General features: G+C 54.6%; 1 protein-coding gene across 2 annotated transcripts in view; it reads left to right on the forward strand.

The window, feature by feature from the left end:
- Window positions 1–3,858: 3,858 nt before the first annotated feature.
- The window catches only part of B4GALNT4 (beta-1,4-N-acetyl-galactosaminyltransferase 4), a 134,062-nt gene continuing 112,903 nt past the window's right edge, over window positions 3,859–25,017 (forward strand). For both annotated transcript variants that reach the window (XM_075065032.1, XM_075065034.1), the window contains exon 1: window positions 3,859–4,082. In XM_075065032.1, coding sequence (XP_074921133.1) covers window positions 3,932–4,082 — 151 coding nt within the window. In that variant the 5' untranslated portion in view covers window positions 3,859–3,931. The remainder of the gene's footprint in view (window positions 4,083–25,017) is intronic.

Consider the following 25,017-nt stretch of genomic DNA (forward strand, 5'->3'; position numbering starts at 1 on the left):
GGTTCAATTCTCCCCCGCCCCACCATCAGAGACAGCATTTGAACAGGGTCCCTTGTCTCTCAGGAGGATGCGCTAATCACTGAGTTAGGGATATTCTGATGTGGGCTCCCTCAGTCTCCCCTGTGGAAGCTGTTCTCCCGCGTATCAGACTTAGTCATTGGGCCAGTGAGAATGCACAAATGAGTGTGTAGCCTGGTGGTTAGGGTACCCGAGACTTGCAAACAGAAGGGAGACCAGCTGGCTCAGAGGCCTGGAGTAGGAGAGAGAGCCCCTCACCTCTAGCCAACTATCTTTGCATCCACTACTAAGGGCCTGTTGAAATGGCCCTGATGTTCTCAGTCCAGCTTCTAGGGGACAGGTGTCCCCATCACAAAGGCTACATGTTTGCTGGCATCCTGAGGAGAGATGCTAGAGATGGAAAGCCTGTGAGCCTGGACATCCCTCTCCCTTCTGGGGTGCAGGGCTCCAGTGTGAGGTTGAGGCACAGGGGGAGGTGGAGGAAGGTACCACAGGTGCGAGTAATCAGAGAGAACGACCTTCTCCAAGGACCTCAGTCTGGCACCTCTCGCCAGTGCTCAATTCATTTGAAAGGGGAAACAAAACCCTGGAATAGGAAAATGAAGAGAAGTGGGCCTGGCCCCTGAAGTCGCTGGAGCAGCAACAAAGACGACCTTGAACAGGTTCCAGTCCAGCTGTGTGGCCCTCAGCATGGCCCAGTTTCTCTGCCTAAAATAACATGGAGGCTTATTGAATTCCCATCACCTCTCAGAGAAGGTTTTAATTAAAGCTTGGCTTCATGCTGAAGATACCCCAGGCCTGTCAGGAATTCACTGCTCCCCAACTCAGAATAATGCTTCCTGCCACTGATGGTGGAAGCCAGCCCTGCTTTACTAAGAAGCACTAAATCCCTTCCACTCTGAGCCAGCACCCAGCATCCAGTGATGCCAGCCCAGTGATGCCTGCCAGGGACCAGAGGATGCTCTACCCTGGTTGCAAACATGCACACAGGCCTGAGGTGACCAGGTTTTCTTCAGCAGAAAGATGAAGTTGATTAGGGGAGGAGATAACAAGCCAGATCCTCAGCTGGTGTACATTGGTGGAGATCCACTGACATCAGTGCACTGTGCCTACCTGCTCCAGTTAAGGATCTGGTCCAGGCTCTCTCTCAGGCAAAACCAATCCCAGTGGTTCTCCAGGCCCCAGCGAGACTTGGAACTGCTGTTCCCCATTCCACTGGGGCCTCTATGCTGCGAGCTACCCAATCTCAGAGACACATTAAAACAAGCATTCTATAGGCAGATCCATCCAGAGAGATGTGGGGAACTGTCCTCTCCACTCGCTCTCTGCTCCTAGAGAGACTCCTCTGCTGCGTGGGTTAACCACGCCCAGAGACATAACAGGCTGTCCAGTGAGGTGTGGGAAATCATTACCCAGACTGCTGGAAATAATATCATGATGCTCTGAGGGAAAACAGAGCCTCTTATTTCAAAGTATTTGAACTATGTAACTTGAATAGGCTAAACTGCACCTTGGCACAGGGCTTAAAATAACACCTATCAATCACTAGTCAGTCACCTGAGAAACCCAGGTGGAGCCTGCTCTGATACACTTCCAAATCCAGACTTGTTATTAATAAAAGCTGTTTTCCCTTTCACCTTTGCATCAGTGTATTACAGACTCATGGCAGCAATGCTATTGTTTGACCCAGACAGGGTTCTCCTTCTAAACTCCACTGCCAGTTGCTTATAACATATCCATCTGTCTGTGAAATCTTGTCAGCCTGCCTTTATTGGTGTAACCCCAAGATGGTTCTGGGTGGGTGGCTTGTCACTAGGGCTGCCAGTTTGGCAAAGATGAAATAGTTAGGGGGTTGGGTGAGGGAACTGCCAGCAGAGAGGTGGAAAAAGTCAGAGGAGACATGGCAGGGTTTTGGCAGCTTGGAGAGAGTTAAATGGAAGAGGTTTGTTCAGTCTGACTGCTATAGGGTTATGAAAGTTCCTTACAGGCCAGGGTGGGGGTTATGGGGGTACCTGCCATATTTCAAGGCTGTTTCTAGCGCTAGATTTTTTTCTCCTAACATTTCACACTGTTGCTACTACTGAAGCAGAGTTGCTGGTAGAGACTAGGGTCGGAAATCTTAGGGGAAAGCATCCAGTGTGGAGACAAGAGCCTGGAGTGAGATCCGCTTCCTTGAAGCAGAAGAACTCTACCTTCCACAAGGAGGACTGTCACTGTGACCTGCTCTCACTGAAGGTAAGCTGCTCTCTGCCCACACCACAGAAGCATGTGGCTGGTTACTGCAAGCAGCCTGGCTTATTCTGGACCCAAGCCATGTTTTCACTCCCACAGGACTGTCTAGGGCTATAGCACTGGATGTACTCTGTGCATGCCGCAGTTGTTAAATCCCCACAGTGCAGAGCGAGGTAATAACCATACCAGGCTGCACTTTCTAGCCAGACGAAAGCACTTTGCAGTCATTAATGAATTAAGCCTCATCTCACCCTAGTAGGGAAGGTGTTAGAACCCCATTGTATGGATGCGGGAAGTGAGGCCCATAGAGATTACATGATTTGCCTCAGGTCACCCAGCAAGTCTGGTCAGAACAGAAACCAGAGTCCCACTCAGCTAAGCTCCTGCTGCCTTCCCCGCGAGGGGCTGTCTGAACCATAGGACACAACAGCTGGAGGTGAACAAGACGCTGCCTGTTGCGATGAGTGGGCTGACGGCTGGATTTGGTGTTTGTCCCTGGGAGGACGCCGTTAGCCCCAGGCAGCTTCGCTGTCACATCTGAGCTGCAGGAGCCGAGCCGTGCAATTCTACTGTGGCCCCAGTGTAACAGGGTCCCTCCCTCCTCCACCCGCCTTATTCCTCTTGGAGCATCCTTGCTGCCTTGGCAAAGCCCAGCGGAGGATCAGCTTGCATCTGCCGGGAAGGCACCATCCGGGCCGCGGGGGACGCTCTGCTGCCGCTGGTGACTGGTTTGCAAAAGCGCAGCGGCGCCCACGAACCCAGCGAGCGCCCCTGCCAGGGGAGCCGCTCGAGGCCCTTTCGCTCTCGCCTAGCCCCGGCCTGGGCGCCGCGCCGAGGCGGGAAGGGCGCGCTCCGCCCGGGCCACCCCTCCGCCGGGGCAGTGGCGGCTCCTGCCAGGCCCACTCGCCAGGTGGATGTTTGCACGTTGGCGTGGAGATGAAGAGCCGCGCGCAGCCTAACCTCGATTGGGCCCCGCCTCAGGAGGCGGGCGATTGGCTGTCCGAGGGAGCGCCGGGCTCCGATTGGGCCGGGGGCGGCTGTCGCTCCACTCGCCCCAGTTCAGGCTAGGTAACGGTGGCAGCGCGGATGCTACCACTGCTTGGCTGGCAGCGGGCTGAGGTTACGGTGCCGCTGGAGCATCCAGCGCGGCGGGGGCTGGTCTCCGGCCCGGCAGCCCCGCGGGAGCGGGGCAGGGGCGCTAGGCTGGAGCTGCGGGCTGCCTCCCTTCGGCGCTAAGCGGGCGGCGCGCGATGCACCGAGCGGGAGGAAGGCGCCGCCGTTGCCGCTGCCTGGGCGCCGTGTGAGCGCTCCGCTCCATGGCGCTGCGGTGCGGGCTGGGGCAGAGCCGCACGGGCTGAGCGGCCTCGTCCTCGCCCGCCTCCAGCCTCCCGCTGCCAAGCTGATCCGGGCGGGAGGGAGCGCGGGGCTGCCTGGATGCCTTTGTCCTCCGGCGGGGGCTCGGCCGGGGAAGGGGGCGACGGGCTGGCCGGCCGGGACCCCGCCTGCTGCCTGGTCCCGGGGGCGCTGCTCGCCCTGCCCTCGCCTGCGCCGCCCGACGCGTGCCCCAGCCTCGGGGCGCTGCTCCCGCCTGGCGTCTAGCTCCTCCCGGCGGGGATGGTCCCGTGCGGAGCCCGGCGGAGGTGCCGTGCGGCCGGCCCGGGCCGGTAATGCGGCCTCCAGGATGCTGTGGTTCCCGGTGAAGAAGATCCGCAAGCAGTTCAAGCTGCTGCTGGTGCTGGTGCTGCTCACCTTGGCCGCGTGGTTCACCTACCTGCACATCAGCCTGGTGCGCCAGGGCAAGGCGCTGCGCCTGCACTTCGCCTACGGCAGAGGTAAGGGGGGGGGGGTCCGGAGCCCCTCCTGCGCCGTCGGGTGGGGGTGGGATCCCCGCCCCCTTCCACAGCCGGGCAGGGGCAGGTGAGCGCAGCCAAGTTCCTGCTCCAGGCTCTCCGGTGCCTCCAGCGCCCCTGCCCCCCGATCCTGCTTTGTGGGAGCAACCCCCTTGTAAGGCCAAAGGGAAGCGCCCCCACACACCCCTGTGGTTTCTCTTAGGGTGGAGTTTGATCTAGCCAGGACTCCTGCTCGTACTGGGTCAGGCCAATGGTCCATCTAGCCCAGTATCCCGTCTTCTGCCAGTGCCAGGTGCCCCGGAGGGAATGAACAGAACAGATCACCATCAAGCGATCCATCCCCTGTCATCCAGTCCCAGCCTCTGGCAGTCAGAGGCTTAGGGCCACTCAGAGCATGGAGTTGCATCCTTGCACATACTGGCTAATAGCCACTGATGGCCCTCTCCTCTACAAACATATCTAACCCCGTTGTTGTAGTTTTGGCCTTCAGAACATCCCCTGGCAAAAAGTTCCATGGGTTGACTGCACTGTGTGAAGAAATACTTCCTTGGGTTAATTTTAAACCTGCTGCCGATTAATTTCATTGGATGATCCCTGGTTCTTGTGTTATGTGAAGGGTTAAATAATGCTTCCTTATTCTCTTTCTCTATACACTCGTGATTTTATAGACTATGTCCCCTTTAATCATCTCTCTTTCTAAGCTGAACAGTCTGTCCTTTTAATCTCTCCTCACATGGAAGCTGTTCCAGACCCTGATAATTTTTGTTGCCCTTCTCTTTACTTTGTCAAATTCTAATATATCTTTTGTGAGATGGGGCAACCAGAACTGCACATATTATTCAAGGTGTGGGTGTAGCATGGATTTGTATATGTTTTCTGTTTTACTATCTATCCTGATTGAGATCTTCTGAAATAATGAGCCTTTATTACATCCAAGGAGCGTGCCAAGTAGGGCTGTGGGAGAGAGGCAGCTGTGAGCCTCTGAAGCTGATGAAAGTGCCCCTATAACTGGAATAGCTCCCTTTTGCCAGAGCAGGGAAGAATTGGGCACTGTTGGTTACATCTAGGTTTAGAGATGCAGGTACAGAACACTCTTCCCCCAGGCTGGCTGGGTTGTGAAGCTCAGGTCAGACACTTGGCTGTATTTCCAATAAGTGGTCCAAACCCTCAATGTCTTTTTAGTCTTGGCAGCAAAGTGTTTTTAGCAGCATTTCAGTTCCTCTTTAGAGCAGAGCTACATAATGGCTCCTGAGTCTGGGGCACAGAGTGCCAGTGTGTGGATCAGAGAGAGAATTCTGAGATGCTAGAGATCGCTTACAAACCAAACTAAGCGGGCCAGTGGCTGAGCTGTTTGGAGCGGCGGTGTCTGGAGACTTAGTCCTTCATGCCAGCAGTCTGAGGGGTGCTGGAGGTGGCTTGGCTCCCATGAAGGAGGAGGAGGAGGAGGATTTTTGGTAAATCCATAGGCTGGTGCTCTTTGTTTAGTTTGTTTGGCACTCCCTGTTGGCTAAGCCGTAAAGTCCTGTAATGCAGCATACCAGGCAGGAAGGGACAGGGGCAGGAAAAACAGGGTGGAAGGGTAACCCCGATTTAATAGGCATATCCTGACACCTGGGGCTGCTTCTTGCAGCTTAGTTAAAACCAGTTATTCGAGGAGTACACTTTCCAGGCCTCAGAACAGCAGGACTCTCAAACTGTTTCATACGCAGACACTTCTTCTATACCAGGACCTTCTTCAGTCTAGCTGGGATCCCCTCCCTCTCAGAAATAGGGGAGTGGGGTTATGCTCCCTGGACATCTGTTTGTGACCCCCAAGTGGAGAAGCTGTGCTGTAGAAAGATATGTTATTGTTCCCATGACTGTTCTTGTTCGCTGCGGTGTGATGGGTCTAGTACTGGAAAGTCATTCTCATGGCTTCTGGGAATCTTTGGGGGAGGGAAGGGGAACATCAGCAGAGATTTTCATGTTTCTTTCTCAGCATAACTCTCATTTGTATCCTGTGCCCTTATTATGAGAAAGACGGCGATTGAAAAATAAATATTCTCTTCTTTAATAAGAGAACTGCAAAGGGGTAAACCAGTTCTTGCTTGTGCCCTTTCTGCTGCATGTTTATTTCTTCAAAGACTTTTCTGAATAGTAAAATCAGGTTTGATTCTTCTTTCACTTACACCAGTGTAAATTGAATGTCAGGGAAGTTACTTATGCAGGCACAAATCTGGAGTGAGAAGCAAGTAAAGGCTACTGAGATTTGACTTATCTGTGGTTTCGGGCAGGGGTGCTAGAACAATTTGTATAGCAGGCGTGCTGAGAGCCATTTACCTAAACTGTAAACCCTGTATATTATGGATACCATTTCAAGCCAGGGGGTGCTGCAGCACCTCTGTACCCTAGTTAAGCACCCATGGTTTCTGGAGAGCTAGTGTGGGATAATATAGGCCCCCCAATCCAACAGAGTACATATGTAATGCTACTCATTGGAATAGTCTTGTTGACTTCACTGGGACTACTTATGTGAGTAAAGCTACATATCAAGTGTTTGCAGGGTTGGAGATGTAGGCTGAAATCTGAATGGGAGATGACTCACTCTTTCACAAAGAGCTTTTCTCCAAGCTGTTCGTTACATGTTTGAGTTAAAAGGCTTTTAACCATAAAAACCACCAGTAGCTTTAAAAAATGGGTCTAAACATTTCCTTCCCTCTCAAATGAGGGAAGACAATGTTTCAATTCGTTATGATATTATCCTGTCCATGCTCCAAAAACACAGAAGTCAAGATACAGCTAATGTGACAAAGCAGGAAATGAAATGCCTTTGCTTGTGTATTAAACACCTGTTAATTTCCTTTTAAGTAAGCTGCCTTCTCAGCTGCTGGATCCCACTAAAAAAACAACCCATCACATAAGCCTAACCTCAAGACTCTAACCACTTCCGAAACCATCGATCCAGTTCAAAGAAGGTTTTGACTAGTTGTCTGCTCAGACCTTGCAGCTTCATACTGTGCAGTGCGCGGGCTGTTAGATTGTGGCAGCTTTGTCCTGCCATCCTGGGTCAGCATGCTAACCCACTGCAGGGGTGGGGTTTGGTGATCAGCAATGGAAAATATTAACAGCAGAGTATCAACATTTGAAGCCTAAACATAACCAAGTGCCCACCCTGCCTGTGCTGCCGAAGGTGATGTGTTCTGGAAACAATTGGTCAGACTGATCAGACTATTCCCGATATCTGCTGAAGAGGATGTGGGTCTCCCATGTGTGTTTTCTATGGCTGCCTCTTCCTCACGAGGTCTCGGTCAGACGTGCACGCAACCTTTGACTTGCTGTCTGAGCCACACTCCCCCAAATCTACAGAATATAGCCAGAGGTGAAAGTAAGCCGGTCCAGTCCGGTACGGCGTACCGGCAAGAGCCAGTACACTGTGCCGGACTGCACCAGCTTCCACGGCTGGGATTTAAAGGGCTCTGGGCTGCCTGCCACGGGCAGCCCAGAGCCCTTTCAATCCCGCTGCGGCTTTGGCAGCTGGGCTGGGGCCAGGATTTAAAGGGCTCAGGGCTCCCCTCAGTGGCAGGAGCTCTGGGCCCTTTAAATCCCTGCTCCAGCCCCGCAGAGCTCAGGGTTTCCCCCGGCAGCTGGAGTCCTGGGCCCTTTAATTTGCCCCTGAGCCCCTGGGGGCTCCCAGCCACCTCTTCAGCTGGGAGCCCCTGGTTGATTTAAAGGCCCTGGGTCTCCCAGCCACAGCTGGTGCCCGAGGGCCTTTAAATCTTGAAAGGCCATGCCTCTTCTGGGAGTCCCCCTCAGGACTCCGGCAGTACCGAGAAGTCCTGTAAGTTACTTTCACCCCTGAATGTGGCTATTTATTCCAAGCATTAACCGGAGCAGTGAGGAAATGCATTGCCATGCTCTGGCTCCCAACAGAAAACACTGCAGTCACACTGCAGCTGAACGGACTCTTGAGAAATCGGAGCTCAGATGTGATGGTACCAGGACCAGCCTGAGGAGCTGAGCCTTAACTAATGAGCTGCTTGTAACTGCAGGAAGCAAAGGCCAGGATCAATGTGTTTAAGTTAAATCCATGCTGGTTCGCACTTTGTGTTCTCATCGAGACCAGTGTAAAGGAGTGTAAAATGCCACCAGCTCAGAACAAGAGTGTTAGTTACCATTTCTATTATGGTAGCCCCGAGAGCCCTCGGCCAGGTCAGGAATCTTCTGTTAGCCACTGAGCTGAGTCCAAAACTTTTACATCTGGTCTGCACCAGTGTAAGTGACAGCCCAAGGGGCAGTGCAATGAATCTGGCCCCATCTCTATAAGGGTGTCAGTCTGTTGTCCACACTTATTAGTAATTTGTATTGCAGAAGCACCTAGGAGTGCCCCAGTCATGGGCTAAGACCCAGCTGTGCTAGATGCTGGGCAAAGACAGTCCCTGCCCCACAGAGCTATAAGAGAAGAGAGCAGGTGAGCACAGACATCACAAGGCAATAATGAAACACTATTGATCAGTGTCATAGGCAGTGGTCTCGGAAGGTGGATGTGAGAGCAGAATCTGGTATGGCACATGGTGCTTGTCCTAGTCTTTTCTCTCTCCCATTCGTGCTATCGCCTTGTTCTGTTCCATGGCTCCATCCTGTTGCATGGCAGTGGTGAGCAGAGGCCCCAGTCAGGTTCAGGCCCCTAGTGTGCCAGGTGCTGTACAAACACACAGTAAGAAACTGCCCCCAAGGCCTTGCCGTTTAAATAGAGGGGTTCCATTTTCACCAGGGAAAGGTCTTTTTGAAAATCATTTCAAAACCTGGCTTTCTCAAAGGTGTTTTCTAACCAGCTCTGGCTGCTGCGGTAAACTGCATGCAAAACTTTTCCCTAAGCAAACATTAGAAGCTGCGTTCTTCTAAGCCATGAATGTATAGAGTGTCTGTGTATTGTTTTGAAAAGAGGAGGATTTTTTATCTTGTTTTGGGCCTAACCAACTCTCTTCAAACTGGTTTGGGAAGGAGCAACACCTGACCCTTGTTTGGAGATGGCGCCTCTCCCCGGGGGACAGGTTCTGTTGTAAGTAGCTCATGGAAGAAGGAGTAACGCAGGGGGAGGTTCCGGAGCATACACCCATGTGTCTAAGATGCTGTGGCTATGTGCCAGGTGACTCTGTTACAGCACAGGCACAGACACCTCTGCAACCCAAGAATGGGCTGTGATGGAAGCAGTGGATTTGTTCCGGCCGCTGCCTAGCAGCCGGAGGTGTATCATGGCAGGGAAGATGAGCTGGGACATGGGAACAGACAGAGATCCGGTTACCACCATGCGCATGGTCATCACTGTAACTCACTCTGTGTGATGGACGAGCAGAGCACCGAACCATGGCAGCCCACCTGTTGAATGGTAGACAGCGAGAGCATGTCTCCCCCATGCTCTGCACTGACTGCCTGTTTGCTTTTGGGTCCCATACCTGACCTCCATAGCCCTCATTGGACTGGGGCTGAGCTGTGAGAGACCCCTCTCCCTTCCTGTGTGACCCACAGACAGCAGCTCCTAGTAGGGAGGCTGGAGCTGTGTAGACCCAGGATGAGGTTTCTGGGAGCTGGCAGCATGGACATTGGGGCTGGGAGGGTGGGCGTTGCCTACCTGTGGAACTCCCTGCTGTATGAGAGCTGAATAAGCCTGTGCTGCAGTGATTTCAGGTCTGTTGAGTGAGCTGCCATGCCATAGCAGAAGCCAAAGGAGGAAGAGAGAGAAAAGGGTCAAACCAAAAATCTTCTCCAAGTGACTGCATTCGAGGCAGTAAGCTCTAGGTTCTTTAGGGGTTGGGCTTTGTGCGAGGATAAATGTTGTGCTAGAGTGTTAATGTGCCCTGTAAATACTCTCCGTAGACAGGCAACCATGTAGCCCTGTGGGTATTGCCAGTGACTGAGATTCTACTCCCCTTCCGCCTCCTAGACTTTGTGAAGCAACCGGAGGCTTAAACGCTGCAGCAGGGCAAGGCTGCTGGACGACAGCTTTGCGTGCCTCCCCACTAACGTATGGCTGCCTGCGTACAGCTCTGGCGTATGCCCTGTCATGGAGTTCAGCAGATGCCTCTGTCCTGCAGTGAGGAAGCGGGAGAAGGTTGTGATCAGGTGGAATGCAGCCTGCTCCTCAATGCACATCCTAGGCTGCTGGGATCCCCTGTGCCTTCATCTATCGCTGACCTTGTGCAGGGCCTGAGGAATCTGCACACAGGAGGAAGAAGTAACCTTCCCCTGACCTCTAGCTCTGGGGGAAGATGCTGATGACCATCTGGTGCACCAACTGCATAGCTGACTCCTATGCTCTGCCTAGCAGACAGATCTGTGGTCAGCTGACTAGAGCAGTGAAGGGGACGATCTCCAGATCTGACATGCATTTAATTTAGTGTTAATAGTCTGGAAGAAGAGGGGGCCGGAGGGAGATTTAGTTGGCTGCTGCATGGATCTTGCCTGGTCTTACACAGCTGTCTGTGTAGAGTCGGGGTAGTCAATTCTTTTTTGTCAAGGTCCAAATTTCTTGGTCAAGGTATAGCCAAGGTGCAGACTCCAGAGAAGAAAATAATTAAAAAAACCAACAATAATGATGATAGTAAATAAAAAGATTTTAGGGTCTGTTCAGAAGTGTCTGGCTGTCTGGATTTGGCCTGTGTTTACCTACTGACTACCCCTGGTGTAGAGGTGCCTCTGTCCCAGTGCCCAGCATTTCAGCCTTCAGCTTCATGGGACTGAGTGTTTTCCTCAAAATTGATGACCTCAGAGGCTGCATCTGGCTTGTTGAAGTGGGGAGAGCTCTGTAAGGTGAGACTCTGGTGAGTTGCTCTTAGTGCTCACCCAGAACATCTCATTGACTCCAGGTGTCTGCAGTTGGTCATGGCACATCAATTTCCACAGTGCGAAAAGGCTGCTTCTGGGCACTTAGATCTTGCAGTGACAGGTGCTGCAGAAAGCCCTTGGAGAGAGAGCTGAGAGTGGGGGGCAGTAGGCAAGCTGAGGCTAATGCCAGCTAGACAGAGGCTGACTCCAGAGTTCTTCCCCTTGCAGCCCAGATGAAAGGGCCTCTGAGGGTCAGTTTTCAAAAGCCCCTTGGCTGTGACCTCTTTTGAAAACCTGCCTGTGAGTGTCACAGTGGCAGCTGCTGAGGGCTGAAACCTGGGCTCTGGTTAGGTGCCTAAGTGAGAGCGGAGAGCTGCTGAAAACCCGGGTCTGGCTGGGGGTGCGGCATGATGGACAGTCTGGCTCTGACCCGGGGGGTGGGGGGAGAGGCTCTCTGAGTGTGGGAGGGAGTGTTCTGCACTCAGACTAGGAAGGGGGTGTTGTGGAGCCTACAATGTTGGGATGCCTCTTCAAGTCAGAGACTATTTGCTGCCTCATTCAGCCCTGTCTGCAAAGGTTGTCTCCTTGAGCAGAGAGCTTTGCTGCCCTACCCCAGGCTGCTTGCCACAGGCCAGGTGTTTGCAGCCTTTCAGAAGTGCTGTGCCGAGTCTTCATTTAGTCATTCTAATTTAAGGTTTCACGTGCCAGTAATACATGTTAACATTTTTAGAAGGTCTCTTTCTATAAGTCTATAATATATAACTAAACTATTGTCGTATGTAAGGTAAATAAGGTTTTTAAAACATTTAAGAAACTTAATTTAAAATTAAATTAAAATGCAGAGCCCCCCGGACCTGTGGCCAGGACCCAGGCAGTGTGAGTGCCACTGAAAATCAGCTTGCATGCCATAGGTTGCCTACCCCTGCCATAGGCATTTCCCCCCACCTTGGGATCTGTGGAAAACCTCCCTGTGTGGGGCTGTGACTGGCAGACCTGCATGCAGGTGAGCGTGCCATCACAGGGGGGCTGGGGCTGATTGCGGGGGTATGTCTATGTCATCCCAAGAGCCCTGAGTGGATGTGATGTTGCGGGGGCTGGGTTTTTAGGGCAGGAGCCTGGGCTGGACATGCTGTTGTGCGAGCTGGATTGCCAAGGTGGGTGTACTGCCGCAGGGGTTTGTGGAAGAGTTGTCGAGGCAGGAGCCAAGGCTGGGCGTGCCATCACGGGGGAGCTGTGGGAAGCGTTGCTGGGATGGGTGTGCTGTTGTGGGGGACTGAAGGTGGCTATGCCATCATGGGGGTGCTGGAGGCAGGTTGCCAGGGTGGGCGTGCTGTTGCCAGAGGCCGTAGGAAGGCTTGCCAGGGTCAGGAGTCCATACCCGTGGGGGCTGGAGGTGGGTATGCTATCATGGGAGGCTGAGGGTGGGTTGCCGGGGTGGACGTGCCATTGCGGTGGGTATGATTGCTGGGGTGGATGTGCCATCGCGGGGGGACAGTGGGAAGGGTTGCCGGGAGCAGGTGTGCTGTCGTGGGGGGTGGTGGGAAGGGTTGCCAGGGGCGAGCGTGCCGTCGTGGGGGGCGGTGGGAAGGGTTGCCGGGGGTGGGCTTGCCGTCACGGCGCGGGGAAGGGTTGCTGGGGATGGGGCGTGCTGTCGTGGGGGGTGGGGCGCTGGGCAGGTTTGCCCGGGGCGGGGGTATGCCGTCACGAGGGATGGGAGAAGGGTTGGTATATGCTGTTGAGGGGAAGGAACGATGTACATTGGTGTGAGGGCATTCTGGGCAGCTGGAGGAAGGGTGTGAGGCTGTGGGTGGACACACTGCTGTGGGAAGTGCATGGAGGAGAAAGCTCATGCAGGGGTGGCTCTAGGGATTTTGCCGCCCCAAGCACGGCAGGCAGGCTGCCTCCGGTGGACCTCCCACCGTGCCTGCGGGAGGTCCTCCGAAGCGAAGCGACGGGACCAACGGACCCCCTGCAGGCATGCCTGCGGGAGGTCCACCGAAGCTATGGGACCAGCGGACCTTCCACAAGCAAACTGCCGGAGGCAGCCTGCCTGCCGCCCTTGCGGCGCCAGCAGAGTGCCCCCTGCGGCTTGCTGCGCCAAGCACGCGCTTGGTGGGCTGGGGCCTGGAGCCGCCCCTGAGCTCATGTCATGGAAGCAGTGAGGGGGGAGAGCCAGCTACTTTGCCCCTTCCCTTGCTTGGGCTGTGTGAGCAGTCTTGGGCAGGAACAGTAGGGAGACCCCATGCTGCAGCCTATGGCCCTCTCCTCTGTAAATGCAAAGGCAAAAGCTGGTGTCTGGGCAGCTGGGACGAATCTGCTGGGCTTCGGGCTTCAGACTCCAGACAGTGCCTGCCTCACTCCCCATCCCAGACTGGCTGGCAGAGCGTGTATGGAAAGGTTAATTACTTGTTAAATAAACCGGCTCTAAACAGATGCCCTTTCTGCAGGCTGAGGGTTTGGGCATGTGTATCTCCTGCTAGCAACCTAATCCCTTCTCAGACACTCCACGCGAAAGGCTGTGCTAACTGTGGCAAAAGGGCAGCCTTCACCGTACTGCAAACAGGCCCATGGCAAGTGGTTCCAGCTGGGGATCTGGCACCTCTGGGTAGCAGCCCGGAATCCCTGTGCTAAGCCAAAGTCATCATGCCGGGTGGTGGGGTGGGGGTGGGGGGTATGCACATGTGTACCTGTGCGCTCCACCTCCGCACTGGCGCCCACCCCTCCAGCAGGGATACGGTGCAGCCTGGAGTGGTGTGATCAGGGGCTGCTTGGGTTGGGGAGCTGGCTCTGAACCAGAAAGACATTATGTTCCTGATAAAATAAATCCCTTTCTTATCGTCTACAAGTAGATAATTACCCTTCTCTGCCTAATTTAACACACAGATTCCTCAGCTGAAATAATGAGGCCATTACGGTGCTCTCCCGCCTGGAAACCGCTCCGAGTCAATGGGGCGGAAACGTTAGCCTGCCAGGTAAAAAATACAATTAAAAAAAAAAATGAAATGATTCATAATGGGAGATGGGAGCACTGGGCGCACCAGACATCCCTGGCAGGTGTCGTGCTGGGGGAGGTGAGCTGGCACTCTAGGAGCCGAGCGCACAACAGGTTTATTTGTGAGGAGATTTAAAGAGCAGGTGGAATGAACTTGCTGTTGCAGTAGCAATATTCGAGCTGCGGGTGACGGCACAGGGGAGGGCACATGCGTTTGAGAGTAGGCGGTGAAGTCTAAATGGAATCCCTGGGGGAGGAAAACTTTGGGATCCCTTTGACCTTCACTGAAACCATTGACCGTGGGACACAGGGCGGGCAGGTGGTAGGGAAGGAAACCGTTTGCTCTTAGGGATTGGCCTCTCACATAAGGACATTGGCACATGCTGGGAGAGGTGGCTGGGAGCAAGACTTGGGAAACCACCTAGGCCCTTGCTGGCCAAAGGATGCTGTGCAGAAGCAGAGAAGAAGGAGTTGGCTCTGCTGAAATGGCAGTGGGGCAGTGTGCCAGTGAGAAGCCCACTCTCCTCACGGCTGCTAGGAAAGAGGAGGGTGCTGGGATTTGTGATGAACTGGGACTGTTCTTAACGTTTGCTCTGAATACTGTGTTGGTGCCTCAGTGTCCCCTAGGCAGTTCTTAAGTATCTAGGTGGTGGGATAAGGGTGTGTGATTGCTGCAGAGCAAAGGGCCAGTGCACCTAAATGCCTGGCACTCTGTCTCCTAGCAACTGATGGCCTGGGCCCCTCCTCTGCAAAGGTGCCAACTGAAAGTGTTGGAGACAAAGGGATCAGGTGACCTCCTGGCCCGGGAAAGGAGCTGAGCAGAGAGGAGGGGCGGGAGGGGGTGGTTAGTCTGGAGCTGCCTGGGGACAAGGAGTGAAGTGCAGACCTAGGGGTCTGGCTCACTGCCCCCCAGAATGGACCCGGCCGAGGGGTCTGGTTCGCTGTATCTACAAGCTCTGTTTTAGACCCTGTTCCTGTCATCGAATAAACCTCTGTTTTGCTGGCTGAGAGTCACGTCTGACTGCAAAGTGGGGGTGCAGAACCCTGTGGCTCCCCCAGGACCCCGCCTGGGTGGGCTCGCTGTGGGAAGCCCACGGAGGGGCAGAGGATGCTGAATGCTCCAAGGAGAGACCCAGGAGGTGAAGACGTGTGAGCTTCTTGCCCTGAACAAGTCTGCTCCAAGGGAGAGGAAGCTCCCCAAAGTCCTGACTGGCTTAGTGGGGAGCAGTTCCAGAGCATCGCCCGGGGACTCCGTGACAGAAGCCCACTCTCCTCACGGCTGCTAGGAAAGAGGAGGGTGCTGGGATTTGTCAGGATGCTGTGTCTGGACCCTGCTTGGGGGCCGTTTTTTCATATTCGGTGCTCACTAATAGGCGTCTAATAAATGTGAGGTCCCCCCACCACGTCTAGCTGCTGGAATGGAGAGAGAGGGCTTCTCTGTCCTGCTCCCAAGCCTCCTGATCGCACTGGGGACACGGTAAGTGGTAGTCTGCACAGTTTCTCATCCAGCCCTTTGGCTACTACCAGGGATGGGTCTGCCTGCTACTCTGCCTCTTACTGAACCTTCATTCTGGAGGTGGCTGCCTTCTCCAAAAATAGCTCCACTTTTTGCCTCTACAGATGCTTGTAGCCTTCTCCAGCAGTTGAAGTGATGTGATTCTTAACTGTTTCCTTGCTGCTAATTTTGCAGCTTTGCTGCCTGCCAAGCTATGAGCAGCCTGAGAGGAATTGGAGCTGCCTGCCTACAGACTCAGGAAGGCAGCTGTGCATCAGGTCACATTTGGGAGGTTTCTTCACAACCATAAGGACAAAAATGTCACTTTTTTTTAATGGAAGCCTGAATTTTGCAGAAGTTGGTGGTTTGTCCTCTTTCCCCCTCCCCAAATCAGTGAGATTCCCATGCAAAAGTGGCAGGTAGTTGAGTGGATTTTTTATCCCTATTTTAAAGATCCCATTACTACCAGTGCAAGAGGGATGTATGTCTAGGGGGCAGGTGTGGGAATGGTGATCAGTGAAGAATAGGATGTACAAGACTGTCCTGTGCTGGTTTGATCATTCATAGACCGGCCCGTGGTCCCCTTTTCGGGTACTGGGAATGGAGGAGGGAGAAACTCCTTTCCCCTTTTCCCACCTGTGACGAGGGTCGCCGGGGCTCAACCCTCCCTGTGGAGGAGGGGAGCCACACCAGCCTCGTTCTGTCCTTCGAAGGGTCCAGTCCCTTGGACCCGCGGCCCACCGTCCGGGGACGTTCGGTCCCTATGGAGAGGACTGAGCACAGGCAAAGGCAACGGGACCCACCCTTTGATGCAGGCGGGCACCCACAAACACAGCACCAACAGCTCTAGCCCTTGTGGAGCAGGGCAGAGCAGTGGTAAAGTCTATAGGGGCCCAGCCCTTGGGTCAGGCGGGGCACCAAACACAGTGGTCTCCTTAGGTCAGGGTGAAGGGGTTTCTGCCACCCGGGGAACACAGGCCCACCCACTCCTCTGCATTCCAGCCCGGGGCCCTAGTAGCGGCTGTCGCCGCTAGTGGCAGTCAGTGGGGATCCTGACCGAAACACACGGTCATAGGCTCAGGGCCCTCTGCAGCCTGACTGTAGTCAGCTGCCCCCGGGCTACTTCCAATTTCCCCCTCGTTTCCTACCTGGTCCGCAGGGTCACCCAGCACCATGGGTTCCTCCCACTCAGGGCTGGGTGGTAGGTCCGGGAATAGCTCCGGGAGGGTGGCCCAGGTCTGGTCCGACGGCTCCTCGGGGCCGAAGCAAGGACGGGGTAGCTCTGCCAGCTCCTCGTCGTAGCAGCGGCGGGGTAGCTCTGGCAACTCCTCGTCGTAGCGGCTGCGGGGTAGCTCTGGCAGCTCCTGGTACCAGCCTCGGGCCTCAGCAGCCTCCCAGTGACAAGAGCCAGCAGGCACGTCTGCTCCCGGCGGCGGCTGGAGCCTGACTGAAGGCTGAGGCCTGGCTTTTATCCTTCCGGGTGGCCGCCTGACCCTCTGAGGGGCGGGACTTCCGCCCAGTGGTTCCGCCCTGGGGGATGATTGACAGGGCTCCACCCTCCCTGTGGAGGAGGGGAGCCACACCGCCTCGCTACACCACCCCATCCTCAATCCCCAGAAGAGAAGGCACTTTGTTGCCTGAACTGGCCCTGTGTTTGCTCAGGGCCCTGTCAATTGTAAAATCAGTCTCATCTGTGATAGTAAATAGGAGGAAGGAAACTCAGGACAATCTGTGTGTGTGGCAGGCAAGGGGAAGGATCCAGCCAGCCAGCAAGGAGTGGGTAGGACTTGTGTGTTACAGCTGCAGCCCTGTCTGTCTGAGGAGCATCACCCCTGGAACGTACCTTCTTGCTGTTACTTGAGGGGCGCAGGTCCTCTCTGCTTGCACAGAAAGCTCTTTGGCCATGTAACTATGTGGGAACTACTGTGTTGTGGCAGGTTAACTATGTGGGACATGCCAGGGGTCACAAGGTAATCACGTGGTAGCATCTCTTTCCCAGCTAGAGAGGCGCCTGTAAGGTATCCCTTTCCTAGTGCCTGTGGTGCCAGTCTCTACTTCTGGCAGGTGAACCCGAGCAGTTGCACTCTTGTAAAGTGAATGGAGGGCTGGAGAAAGGGGCTGGATTGACAGCTCTGAGTGCTGGAGCCCTCTGCTTATCCCTGAAGCAGCCCAGGCAGCAGCAGTGGGGAAAGTGGTCCTTCTACCCACCTTCTCACCTGGGTTCTCTGGCGGCAGCGCGCTCTGAGCTGTGTTGATGCTACTCCTGATCGCACAGGTACATTCAGGAGCCGTTTAATCTGTTTGAGTCAAAACTGGTTTAAAGACAGCAGCAGTCCTGGTTTTATAATCTACCAGTGTATCTGGCTGCACTGTTTCCCCTGCCCAAAGCAAGCATCTCAGCAGCACTGCCCCTGCCTCCAGCCCTGTGTCTCAGTGGGATTAGTCCCCCCAGGATGCAAGGCGCTATCTCCACAGGTGGGCGTGGAACAGCTGTGACTGAGGGCATGTAACAGAGACTCCCCCCAACATCCTTCTCCCCTGCCAAGGGCAATGGACCATGTGACCCCAATGGATCGTTCCCAGGCAGTGTGCTGGAGCAAGGGGCTCTTGTTCCTGTTCCATCCCAGCCCGATGTCCTTACCCACCTAGATTATAGCAGGAAATGCCTCCCCAACTCAGCAAAGGCTAATCCCAGGTAGCAATGGGGATCCCTGGAGTTGACCATCTTATCCTGCGCTAATGGACCAGTAACTGTCCATGTCTTTCCTTGACTCCTGCGAGGGTGGATTTGGCCAAGAGTGTCAGGAGCCAAACCCCCGCACTGTACATTTGCTCCCTGCCATCACTTTTCACGGAGAATCTTCCTATCCTGGATTCAACCTTAGTGGGCTTAGCTTGGTTTCCAGCAGCACCTGCATGTTCTGTTGCTGCTTTATTCCGTGAGGTCCTTTCCCAGAAGCAATGCTGTGTTGTGGGGAGAGAGCGGGGTCTCGGCCCTGGAGCAAGGGGGAGCCGTGCTAGGCTATGAAAGGGCCAATGTTATCCATGGGCTTGCAGGGGTCCCCTGGCTGCTAACCGCTTTGCTCTGGGCCATCTGACTTTTCAGCCTAGCATCTTCCTTCATCTCCTGTTGCAGGGGGCAGCCAGGGCATTGCTGCTGACAAGTGAGCATTTGTAGCTGTTTCTCTATTAGAGCCAGCGATAACCAGCCCCTCTCTCTTTTCAACTTCACCAGCTGTCGCAAGTACAAACGTGCATTGGTGCTAGTTTGGGGGTGCCAGGAATTCCTGGCTGGGCACTAGAGCGAGGAGCAGAGGTGGTGAGAAATGTGTCAGCCAGGATTTATCCAGGTAGCTGGCGGTGGGGGTAAGGAGAGCTGCTGCCCGGGATCGGGGACTGTGGGAGGCAGAGGGAGTTCCCCTATTGACTGAAGAAGAACTGACTGTGGTGGTTGCAGGTAATGTCCTGCTGCTTGGGCTAAAGGATCTGTCAGGAGCAGAGGGCATATTTCCTCTCCACCACCACTGATAGACATGGGGCTTCCCGTACACAGACAGGAACCGGAGTTCCCTTGGAATGGGGAGGGGAGGTGGAGGCAGGGTATGAGGAAAATATGGCTGTGGCACGGGACCAGCAGGGAGAAGATCTGGGCTGTGCCCACCTCTGCTCCTGACTTGTGAGTCCTTGGGTGAAGGCAGGAGCCCTTTCCATACCTCGGTTTCCCTTATGTCAAGTCCACTCTCCCAACAGCAGAGGCTGTAAGCTTAACTTCTTAGTGTGTGCAAAGCATGGAGAGATGCTCAGATGGGAGGTGCTGGGGCGGGCGTGGCGGGGCACTGCTGTTAGATGCTCATCTCCCTCTGGCTTCACAGAGGGGGCTGCTGTGAGAGGAGGACCCTGCCATGCTCGGCTACTCCCCCACCCCTCTCCCCTTGCAGACATCCTGGATGGGTTCAGTCCCCCTGCAGTGCCTGTGCCATACAGGAGCCCAGCCCTAATCCGCTCTGCAGCAGCCTGTGGAGCAATGAGATTGCTCGCTCCAGACCTCATGAAAAGACCCTGATCTGATTAAAGAGGCCTGGGCCAGGCTCCCCTGGGGTGCTCCAGCAACCAGCCAGGTTGCTGCATGGGGACAGTCTGGGCGGCGTTCAGAGAGCAGCTGCACAGCAGTAGACAGCCTGGACAGAGTTCAGAGAGCAGCCGTGCAGCTCTAATTCACCTACAGTGCTCCACTGGAAATGCTCCCCTGCATGTATGCACAGCCCCACTGAGATGCTGTCAGCTCGGGGGTGGCCCACAGGAACCAGCCACCATGCAATACGATACTGGCAAGAGAGTGAAGTTTTGGCTCCAAGGCGCACAGCTGCTGTTCTGGAAAGTGAAGGGGCTCTGCAGTGCTATGCCAAGGGGGGGCAGCCTAGGGGACTGGATAGGGAGTTAGGAGACAGACCGGGGTTCAGTTCTCAGATCTGCCACAGGTCACCTGTGGGGTCTCGGATCACTTCTTCCTTCCTGGGCCTGTCTTTCCCCACACTGTAAAATGGAGATAATTGTGCTGCTCCGTCTCTATGAATTGCTAACAGAGCCTCCCAGAAAGCATCACCCAAGCGCAGGCGGGCCCTTGGCTTTTAACATCTCCTCTGCAAGTCCCCACAGCATAAACTCCCCGGATTCCCTTCCTCTGCTGGGCACAGATGGCGAAGTGCTGTATTGAGCCAGCTGGGATTTGCCCCTCTGGGTCCAGCTGTTTCTAACGCTTAGTGCGCTAGGTCAGCCTCTGCTAGTCCAGGGTATCCATGGCCAACCTCGCTACAGGGCTGCAGAAAACGGAATGCCTGGGTGGGATCAGATTTCTGGGTGCCCTGTTGCAGAGCAGAATGGGTGCTGCAGTATCCTCTGCCATGCAAGTGACCTTCCAATTTGTACTTGTGTTTAACCACCTGCCCCAATCTGCCTCTCCAGTAAAGCCCCTGCACACACTCCATAGACATGTAATCCTGGCTTCACCTGAGCTCTGGCTTCAAATCAGTGTCAGCCCCTGCCCTTTCTGTATTCCAAGAGCAACAGCCATACCGTGAGCCGCTTGTGGGCCCCCTCCTGGGTGTGTTTGGGAGGCTGTCAGTTCCCTGACGTGAGTGAGGAGCCCTAGATGAGGGAGTGGGATTCACTTCTGTGGAAACGATCTGAGTATCGAAGCCAGACTTGGGGGGAGAGCCCTGTGGGGTAAAAGCAGAAGCCACTTCCAGTCATCAATTAGGCTGAGACTCGGGGAGCAAAGCCCTGGGTTTTGCCTGGGGCTCTCGTGTCCCAGGTCCCAGGGTAATTATCTCAGTGGAAGTTGTTGCTGCTTCATGTGGATGATCCATGTGACTCAGAGAAGTCCCCTTGTCAACCACTGAATTCAGCCAGGTGGTGGGGAGCCTATGGAGTGGGAAAATGTATGTGAAGTTTTGCAGTGGGTTAATTCAGCTCCCTTTCACCTTTGGAGAGTGACCCATGTTTGCTAATAGGAACCTCTGTTCAGTAGCAGGGGGTGCTGGACAGCCGGACTGGGGTGCCTGGCAGAGCAGTAGGGCTGGAAGAGTTGTGAGTGGGGGCTGAAGGCAGAACTGGGGTGCATTTGGCAGAGCTGGGTGAGGGACAAGGGGTGGAATAAACCAAGAGAGCAGCAAATCCACTCCCGAACCTTAATGAATATGAGAGATGCTCACGACAAACCAAGGCGTTGAAGCAGTGGCCGTCTGCCCGGATAAAGCTAAAGCAGGCTCTGAGCTTGCTGATAAGCCCAGGGCAGTTCCACTAGGAGTATCCTGCCTTGTGCCCCCTGGGCCTGTGGATCTCACAGAACATGGCTGCCCATCTCCTTGCACAAGTTGGGGATTTGAGGGGTGCTAGCTGGGGCTGAGGGAGTCACTCTGATACGGGAGTGTATTGCAGAGCCGGGCAGGGAATGCAATGAGCTCATGTTGGTGATCAGAAGAACTGGGGTGCGGGGGGTGGGAGGGGTGTCGGATTCAAGGACTGTCTGGCATGAAAATGGAGCGCAGCTCTGTCATGCTGTGGAGTGTGTGTATACACAGCCAATTCCAGCTCTGATGCTGAGATAACTGTGCTGATGCGTGCTCTAGAAACCCCTTAGATGAAGGATTGGCTGAGGAATTCTGAGCTGGTGGAAAGGGGGCCTGTTGGCATCTGTTCTCTAGCTGGCACCCCTCTGGCACAGGGAATGCACTGGACTGGTGCTGGCATCTCCAGGTGTGTGCTCTCTGTATGCTGCCGAGTGAGCATCAGTGTCATTCCTCTAAGGCAAGCAAGCTGGAGCTGGAAAGTTTGGGCTGATCTGGCTGGGACTCGGTACCTTTTTGGGGGTAGGAGGAATGACTGGTTCTCATCATCTCTCCTATAAAGATAATGCGACGGCTGAGACAGTCCCAGGGACTCAGGAAATTACAGGAGAGGGCTCAGGACTAGGACTCATAGGGGCAGGATGGCCAGTGAATCTCTCTAGACTACCATCCCACCCCCCTGCACAAAGGTCTGTGCATGCTGACCAGGGGGCTGGGAGAGCAGATCATTGCTCCATGGCCCCCTAAGCTCCTAAGAATCTTGCCAGCTGTAAAATGTGGGTTTTGTGTCAATTAATTTCTGACTGTGCTTCCCTTCTCATCGGGTTTGATTTGAAGTGTCTCTCAACTGGAGAGCCATAGGCTGTCTGCTGCGGCCCATGTTCACCCCAGGTACTCTGTCCTGGGCCAGGAGAAGGAAGCAGAGGGACTTTCATCTGGGGTTGGAAATCCTGCGAACTGGGCTCTGTACCTGAGGCCGAAGCGCTGTTTAGCGTTTTTCTAGCGATCTCCCCTGTTGCAGTAGCTTCAGCACAGCTCTGCCAGTGAGCAGCGCTAGTGGGACTGATGGTGGGGGGATGGAGCTGGTCACCCAGCCCAGCGATCACTTCACTTGTGTGTGGTGTTCCTTTCTCACACCCTTTGCCTCTCTTGTCTGTTTAGCCTGTAAGCTCTCTGGGGCAGAGGCTCTCTCTTATTATGTGGTGGTCTGCAGCATTCACTGCCATTGGGCTCCAATCTGTGTTGGGGTGAGACATTTCCATAACAACACTGTCCATCTCAGCCCCCATGTGTAGACCTGCTCTGTGCATGGCAGCAGCGATGTCTAATGGATAGGGTACTGCACTAGGAATCAGGGGACCTATTCCCGTCTCTTCCACTGACCTGCTGAGTTACTTCGGGCAAGTCACTTTCCCGCTCTGCCTCCGTTTCTCCTCTGACCCTGTCTCTTATCTACTTGCATTGTGAACTCTTTGGGACAAGGACTCACTGTGCATTTGTACAGCACCTGGTACGATGGAACCCTGATCTGGGGTGCCTGGTGGTAACTGGCTGAAATGCTGGTGAACTCTCTGCACTATCACCCCTGCCACTGCTGGTGGAGTTGTGACTGGGAAATCTGACAAGCAGAGCTAGCGCCGACGCAGCTCCTCTCCCTGCCCTTCCCTCTCTTGGCCCTGCCATCTCCCGCACCTTGTGTCTCACTATGTCTGCCCCACGCGCGTGTGTGCTGATCCTGAGCTCCCCTCCCTGTGTCTGCTGGGGACAAAGGGCCCCACATTTGTTCACCGAGAGCTCCCCTGCAATCTGGAAGGCATCTGCAGACCCGCAGTTGCAGTGCTCAGGTTCCAGTAATTTATGGCTCTTGTCTCCCCTCGAGGTTGCTTTCTCTGGTATGGTGTATTTGTTCTTCCTAGCGCTCGGATATGCAGCGGGGAGCTGAAATCACCCTAATTTGTTGTCTGCAGGCAGGGCTGGCTTTAGGAAGTGCGGGGGCCCGATTCGAACAGGTTTGACAGGGCCCCGGCAGGGATGACTTAAAAAAAAAAAAAAAAAGGTAAAAAAAACACATGGGGCTTGTACTACCAGGCAGCACTCCTAGTCTTCGGCGGTGGGTCCTTCACTTGCTCCGGGTCTTCGGTGGCACTGAAGGACCTGCTGCTGAAGTGCTGCTGAAGACCCAGAGCAAGTGAAGGACCCACCAGCAAAGACCCAGGGCACTGCCGAGTGAGTAAAAATTAAAAAGGAGCCTCTAGCCAGGGAAGGGATTCTCGACCACTTGCCCCACCCCCCAGCGGCTCTGCCACTGGGCGCGGGGCCCTTTTTGGCGCGGGGCCCAATTCGGGGGAATTGGTGGAATTGGCCTAAAGCCGGCCCTGTCTGCAGGTTCCCAGCATATTCTCAGCCAGATGGCAGAGAAGCTGTTCGTGTGGGCAAGGCGTCTCTGTGACAGGCTCAGCTGGGGCTGCAGACATGGCCAGAACAGTGAGAGCGCTGGGCTGGAGCCGGCGGAGAGGAGCAGTCTGGTGAAGGTTGGGGGCATGGGCCAAGTCTGAAGCAGTGTTTTGCAGCATACAAATGGGGAGCACAATCTGCAGGATTTCGCCTGTGTGTTTCCAGCTTGCTGGGGCAGGGGCTGGCAATGCCTGTACCGGAGAGGGGGGCGTTTTGAGCATGGCAATAAATCCCAGGGCTTTTGCGAATTGGTTTCTAATCGCTTGTGTGTTTGGCAGTGCAGCCGTGCGACAGCCAGGCAGCATCCCCACGTCACATTCTGTGGCATCATCGCTCTGGGCTGATGGGGCTGTGCAGGGCTCAAGCCGTTTCACCTTGAGGTTATCTGGCCGCTCAAGGCTTGAAAACGTTTTCCTGCACCCCTGGCAGGAGGCAGGAGCATTTCACATGCTCTCCAGGGCAGGGGCCATGTGTCTCCCCTTCTCTATCTTGCCCGGAACAAAGCCTGGTGGTTAGTAATAGCAGCAGAAGTGTTTTAAAGTCACCATCTCAGCCCTGGCATTGTGGGGGCGAAGCATTGCCACAGGTTGTTGGTAGCCCCAGCACTGCCCGGAGCCTCATCTCATATTGAGCATAGGAGACAGATCCATTGGCTGCTTCCCACTGTATCATCAGCTTCTTGCCTGGGTTCCACTGGATGTTTCCCGCAGTGCTGCAGCAGGCAACTCTCCTTACATGGGGAATCCCCAGGTGGCATAGAGCCCGAGTAACAGCTGCAGGTCCCTGCCACTTCTGCCTAGTGGCCTTGGGAAAGAGGAGTCATCGGAGTGTCTGTGCTCTGTCTGTTCCTGGTTGCAGGTATGGCCCCTTGGGCAGCCAGGTATTGTTTAGAGCAGGAGTCGGCAACCTTTCAGAAGTGGGGTGCCGAGTCTTCACTTATTCACTCTTATTTAAGGTTTTGCGTGCCAGTAATACATTTTAATGTTTTTTAGAAGGTCTCTATAAATCTATATTATATAACTGAACTATTGTTTTGTGTAAAGTAAACAAGGTTTTCAAAATGTTTAAGAAGCTTAATTTAAAATTAAATTAAAATGCTGATCTTACGCCGCCGGCCCGCTCAGCCCACTGCCGGCCTGGGGTTCCATGAGGGGCTGGCAGCCGGGACCCCAGACCGGGGGTATAGGTGGGAATGAGGGTGGAGCAAGAGCTCCCGTTTGGTGCTCAGGGTAGGGGTGGGGATGTGGGAGGGTGCAAGAGTCAGCGCATGAGGTGTGGGGGGGCTGGAGGTGTGTGAGGGGGTGCAGGAGTCAGAACGGGGGCTGGAGG

The sequence above is a fragment of the Chelonoidis abingdonii genome, chromosome 4 (assembly GCF_003597395.2).
Source record: "Chelonoidis abingdonii isolate Lonesome George chromosome 4, CheloAbing_2.0, whole genome shotgun sequence".
Taxonomy (NCBI): Eukaryota; Metazoa; Chordata; order Testudines; family Testudinidae; genus Chelonoidis; species Chelonoidis abingdonii.